Source organism: Squalius cephalus (assembly GCF_949319135.1).
Source record: "Squalius cephalus genome assembly, chromosome: 5".
NCBI classification, from domain to species: Eukaryota; Metazoa; Chordata; class Actinopteri; order Cypriniformes; family Leuciscidae; genus Squalius; species Squalius cephalus.
In genome coordinates, this window is record NC_137126.1 from 49,373,179 (window position 1) to 49,380,165 (window position 6,987).

The following is a 6,987-nucleotide window of genomic DNA, read 5'->3' on the forward strand; positions in this document are numbered from 1 at the left end:
TGAATGACTATACCTAAATTTAAATGGTCTAACCCTTTCAAACAATAATGTGCTGTTTTTCTACCACAGACAGTGAGGGAAGTTGCTGAGACGTGCAAGAAACTAAAGATCTCTTTCCCTGAGGTCAACATTCCTGATGAGGACGTAAAGAAACCGAAGGACTTCTATGTGTTCAAAGGCCAAAACACTCCAACCGTGATCCACATCCCTCTCTTTAATGTGGGCAACTGTGGAGGCAAGTTATGATCTTACAGTGTCCTGAATAAAACTGAAATATCAACTGTGTTCTGATTTCAGTGTGTAAATGTTTCTTCAGATAAAATTGAGGAATGGAGGAACAAATATAAGACCTATCAAGGTCCTTACAAGCCTGAGATGATCACTGATCTAATGGAGGTTGCTGGAAAAAACATCACAAACAACACAGATAATCTGCTGGAGCAGGTTCGTCACACCATAAAAAAGCACAAATAATGAAAGATAAATATCAGAGGTGTGCAGCGTTCTGAAAAAAGGCAGTCATTTCCAAAGTCCTGTTTTAATGGGGATTTTTTCATATGTAAATTAATGTTCCAGTTGCACTTAATGTTGACACATTTTTGACACACGTAGAATGTGAGTAAAAAACGAAAAGCGAGATTTATTGTGTGAACGGAGCAATAGGCCAATCATGTTACTTTTCTGTTTTATATGTTAAAAATGTTTCTGCATGTTTCAGTCTGTTCATTAAGTAATAAATTGCTGATCATTAATAATCAAATCGACTGTAACACAGACTGATTTACACCTATGATTGCTGAATAAAATATTGTATTACTTTGGTTCTGTTCCAATTTAATGAAAAAAAATTCACGAGTTGAGAAACATTAAAGTTCAAATTATGAATAAAGTTCATGAAGTACATAAATTCCCCTGTGCTGAAAATCCAGCTTTTAATATTGTTTATGTGTCTATGTGGTGTTTTTAATCTGCTTTAAGACAAACCATGTGTAAGTTCATAAGTCGACAGCATTGCTGAGTATTTCCTCCTTAAAACTGCAGTGAACCAAAGACAGTCTCAAAAACACGCTTTGAAATCGCTGGTGTTTCTGACGTCACAAACTACCTTGTAACCAATCAGATCAACGTGTGATCGTCAACCAGTGGATCTCTGAGCTGAGTGAGTGAGTGGAGGCGGGGCTCATTTGCATATTCATAGAACTGCGTATACTAAATGAGGCAAGGGTGTCGAGTTACATTCAAGATATTTTAAATCAGAATAAATTAAATTAAATTAAAAAATTAGATATTTTGGCGATCGGCCTGAGCCTTGGTGCGCACTCCCAAGTGGAGGAGAGTCTCTGGATGAAGGCGTGAGTGGACTGAACCTTTGGATTCCAGACAGGCAAAATGGGTGGCTGGTAACCTACACTCAAGCGGCGAGAGGCCCGTGGACGACACTGGCATCGAGTTATGTGCATACTCAACCCATGAGAGTTTTGGGACACCAAACATTGTAACACTCGCTCTAAGTCCTGGTTAGGTTGCTCCATCTGGCCGTTGCTCTGAGAATGAAAACCAGAGTAAAGACTAAAGGTCCTTGCATTCGTCCGGCATTTTCAAATGCGTTTTTTCGTATTGTAATGTTTTATGAAGGTGTGTGGAGAGGCCCAGCCAGCAGTATCACAGACCTCTTGAAGGGAGACACCTGCTAGCAGGGCTTTAGAGGATGCCACTCCTCTAGTTGAGTGGGCTCTTATCAGGAGAGGCGAGGGCAAGTAGCGCCTCGTTAGCTGAGGAAATAGCCTCTACTATCCATCTGCTGATAGTTTGTTTAGAAGCAGGGGAACCCTACGTGTGCCCTACGGTCTCATGGACTTAAAGGACACGCACACGCGGCAACCATTGAAAGTCCACACGACCGTAAATCCATATGAAGTGAGCCATTAGGGACAGGGCCACTGTCATTACAAACAAAGTGTTAATAAAGTACAGAATATTTCTGCATGTTTAAGCTGAATTGTAAACTGAAGTAAAAGGTCTATAATAAATGCCATGTTTGTATATCATCGGCATTAGATTAATAAATGCATTACCAAGTATTAGTATTCATGGCAAAACTTTTAAACCACTAAACATTAAATTGGTAGTATGTTTTAATAGATATATATTTAAATTTTTATATTTTTTATATTCTATAACATTTTACATTGACCTGTCTTTTCCATTTTATCCTTTTATGTAATATTCATTTAAAAAAAAAAAAAAATCACATTTTTATATTTTTATTTTATATAATTGGTTGAACATAAAAACATAAATTAAAATATTAATTCTACAGTTCATCTCATTTCAATGGTATCCAAGCAGAGAAGATTGAGCTTTGGCGCCCTCTTGTTTAACTTGTGAATGAAAGATTGTCTCCTATCACACCTGAGCCGCTTCCATCTTTTGCTGTTGTAACTCATAATGTTTTATTGATAGCTCCGGTGCTCGACCCTCTACGTGTTTCTGTATTTTCGAATCTACTCAATATTATTGAACTCTTTTTAGTGTGTGTCAGAAATTTCTATTTGGAAATTATAACATTTCTTGACCCTATGGTTCATAAAACCAAACTATCAGTTCTATTACAATCAGCATTTTAGGATAACATTTATTCTTCAGAGGAACAGTTTATTAATGACTTGGAACAGAAGCAAAGTAATACAAAATTTTAATAAAAAGTCTCCCAAACTATGTTATTGAGTAAATGTCAAGCATGAAGAAACAGCAGAAACATTTTGAACATAATAAACAGAAATATAACGAAGACATAATATCCCATGCTCTTCTAATGCCACACAAATCTCAATTTTGTAGAAAAATGTTTGTACACTGGAATCTAAATGTTCACTAAACTATAAAATCAAAAAAAAAAAAAAAAAAAACGAATATAATAACAGAAATATATATATAAAGATAAAATGCATAAAAAAATATTTAAAAAATCTGTAAAAATGTAAACATCTGCATTTATAAATATATCAAATCCAGTTTAATGTTCAGTGATTCATACCATTAAAATAAAAAGAACCTCAAAGTTTCAGTCAGGCACTGTATATTTTAGGGGTTTCATCATGGGACCATTTTATTAATTTAGTTTTAATTAATTATTTTCATTCATTTTTAATTTTAGTTACATTTTATGCAGCTCATAAACATACTCTATCACTAAGAAATGAAATAACTGTTAAACATGAAACAATTATGCAATCATTTAAGACGTTTCTAAGTTCTAAATAGAATTTATTCTATATAGGTAATTAATTTATTCATTTAATGGCAATAATATGCAAACATTCATTGTAGATTTTTTTTTTTTTTTTTTTTTTTTTTTTAGTGAATTCATGGTAGTGTGTGTGATTTTTCTTCTGTGTGATTGTGGAAACAGCCGCACTGGGAAGAACATTTTTGATTTTGTCTTTTCATCGTTGAATTTTGGACCATAAACCTGCAGAAATAATCTGGGCTGCTTCATTGAGACGAAAATAGCTGTTGTTATGAAAGTAGCACATGAATAACCATAATTTAACTCAAATCACTCAGACATACAGACATTTGTCTCTGAAGCAGCCAGAGGAGAAATCTAATGTTAGTTTCCTAATGAAGGATTTACACTTTTGCTGCTCTTCTGAGCACTTTTAGTACTTGACATTTACAGTTTTTTACAATCACTTTGTTACTATTTTCAGAACCTTGATGTCATTTTTCACAACTCTAGACACAAAACTCACAACCAATGATCAAAATGCACATTTTTCAAAACTTTAACCCTTTTCTCAATTGCTTGGATACAATACACATAAAACTTAGATCATTTGTTCATTCAACAAAAATCACCTGTTCAATATGACACAACTTAACATCAAAGTACTACTATTTCAAAAGGCAATTCACACATTACATTTCAGATGAGTGTCTATTCATTTCCTTACAATGATCTAACTATCAACTGATACAACTGCTCAAAATGATAAGTAACTGTTGCATTACTCTTAATGCATAGTTGTATGGAAACAGACAAACAATCTTCCATGTTTACTGTAAATCATGAAAGTTTCAAGATAACGAGATTCATTGTCACTAATTAGCGTGGAGCATGAACTAATTAGATTACAATATCCATAGATGTAGCCTAATATTTTATCATAATGCTTCATCAGACACTGTGTCTACACTCTCAGAAAATAAAGTACATAATTGTACCTTTAGGGTACAATGGCTTGTCACTGGGGCTGTACCCTCAAGGGTACAATATTGTTTTTAAAGAACTTTAAAAGCTTTAAAAGAAACGGTACATATATGTACCTTTTAATGCTTTTTGACACTCAAAAAGCTACATATATGTACCTTGAGGTCCAATAAATAAGCCCTATGGGGTACATTAGTGTAGATTGTACCTTGGGGAACAGAAATGGACTCCTACTGTACCCCTATTTCTGAGAGTGTATGGTCCCAAATACTGTACCACCTTTTCAGACTATGTACAGTATTGACAGCACTGCACTGTATAGATAATCACTCCTGTTCTGTTTCTTACAGTACAAGCAAGCAAGCTGAGGAACACTGCATTTGATGTTTTACAGTACTGTCTTTTCTTTTCTATTTCATAGCTAATTATTTTTGCTTTGATTCAAATAAACCTATGCTGTGGTTGTACTGTAGTGTTTTGCATCAAAATATTACAAACTTTGTTCAATGATTCCACTGTGTCTGTAGTATTCTCTCTACTACTGCAGTACTTTTACAGAGATGTATTTACTGTACATGTAGTACTATAATGAAACCTGTATCACCTATTTTGTTCTACAATATTTAATGATTGTACGAACAATGACACAGTGAAACTATCAGTTGCTTGTGTGTGGGTGATCTATAGTTATGTTTCAATGGTATTTCACAGTAAATTTGTTTTTTGAACCAATGATTGTGCAAGTGCAAGATTTCTTTAAAGATGTGAATGCATAATGCAATGTTTTGAACATTAGACAGCCTGTGTTACAAGTGATAACCGTTTTGAGTTTTGTGTCTAGAGTTCTGAAAAATGACATCCAGGTTCTGAAAATAGTAGCAAAGTGATTGTAAAAAACTGTAAACCATTTACAGACTTTAATTTGTATCAGATAAAAATGGGAATATGAAAGGTAGAAGTTGAAACATGTTACACTATAACACCATCTGTGTGATTATAACAGGTTTATCTGATTTCTGCAGATGTGGTTATGTTACACAATGTCCTTTCTGCAGAATCTGTAGAATCTGTGTTCACAAGGTTAAAGGTGTTATTGAAAAACACAAAATAACAGCCACAGCACTGCAAAAATACTGATCCATGTGCAAAGAAACGGATTTTAGGTCATTTGACATTAGAATTATGCAGCTAATAAGAGTTATACGTTTTGTTCAAGATGATAAGCATGTGTGTTGTTTGCTGTTTGACATTAAATGACCAGGACAAAACAGTATTTTAAGAGAAGAGTTTATTTAATTGGAACAGAAGCAAAGTAATCGGCAAGCATGGTTCTAATCCAATCTGAGTTATTGTTGATTTGATTGTTAATGATCAGCTATTTACTGCCTGGATCAATTTAGCTTTAGTGATCGCACGGATCTGATCCAGAAGTTTCACTCTGTTGTTGCTGATGTTTTTTCCAGCGACCTCCATCAGTTTACTGATCATCTCAGCGCTGTAAGGACCTTGAAAAGTGGCATATTTGTTCCTCCACTCCTCAATTTTATCTGAAGAAACATTAACACACTGAAATCAGAACACAGTTGATATTTCAGTTTTATTCAGGACATTGTAAGATCATAACTTGCCTCCACAGTTGCCCACATTAAAGAGAGGGATGTGGATCACGGTTGAAGTGTTTTGGCCTTTGAACACATAGAAGTCCTTCGGTTTCTCTGAGAGTTCACTGGCTATGTTGGCCTCAGGGAAAGGGATCTTTAGTTTCCTGCACGTCTCGGCAGTTTCCCTCACTGTCTGTGGTAGAAAAGCATAAAGCAGCATCACTCTATTAAAAGTGTTATATATTTCAGTGGACATTAAAGTTGTTACTTACCTTTTTTTCAGTGATTAAACTGACTTGTGCATTGAACAGTTTTATTGCACACCTTCCAGCCAATCAGAATCGAGTATTCAGACAGACCATGGTTTAAAATGCACAGATAGTTCCAAGTCAGTTTAATCACCGTTCTATATTAATGAATTACTGCACTTCTGAATCGCTACATTAGATTATGGAGGTGGTACTAAAAAACCTATGCCAAAATGTATTTAACATACATTTATTTCATAATTATACTACAAATCCATTAACATTTACTGACATATCGCTATAAATATTATAATTAAACTTTATTTGGAGTACTTTCGATATTGCACATTTCTTAAAATTAAAGGTTGTCTAAGCGATGTGAGGCCAAAACATTTTTTGTCACATACAGCAAACATCTCCTCACTATCCGCTAGCTGCCTGTCCCCTGAACACACTGTAAAAAAACGCGGTCTCTGTAGAAACCACAGGCTCCACAAACGGCAACAAAAACAAACTGTGCTCACCCGCACCACGAAACATAACAAACAGAGCTCCAGCCAATCACCGACAAGAAGTGTTGGAGGGTGGGGTTTGCGCGTTTGCGGGGTTAGTGCGCGTGCACATGAGGTGGGTGTGTGGAGGAGAGAGATGAAGAGGGAAGTTTGAATTATGGCTGACACACGACCAAAGAGACGACGTTCCGATGAACAGAACAACTTGCAAGAGGGACAAGGATAAGGAACGCGCGAAGTCCCGAATTTACATCGGAAAAACCTTTGAAATGTGGCGAGACCTCCGCCGGCAGAAGGGATTAGCTACTATCCGACATTCAGTTGCTCTGTTTTTGCAGAACAGGTAAATCCACTTTTCTTTCTAAACTGACGGTCATGTTCGCCAAACCAACACAAGGATGTAATTAGCTAGA

General features: G+C 35.5%; 1 protein-coding gene across 1 annotated transcript in view; it reads left to right on the forward strand.

The window, feature by feature from the left end:
* The window catches only part of LOC307159169 (cytosolic phospholipase A2 gamma-like), a gene marked incomplete at both ends in the record, with an annotated part of 202,050 nt that extends 201,576 nt beyond the window's left edge, over positions 1-474 (forward strand). Inside the window, 2 exons of the mRNA XM_079872381.1 lie at positions 70-235; positions 317-474. Of these exons, the coding sequence (XP_079728507.1) occupies positions 70-235; positions 317-474 (324 nt within the window). The remainder of the gene's footprint in view (positions 1-69; positions 236-316) is intronic.
* Positions 475-6,987: the final 6,513 nt, after the last annotated feature.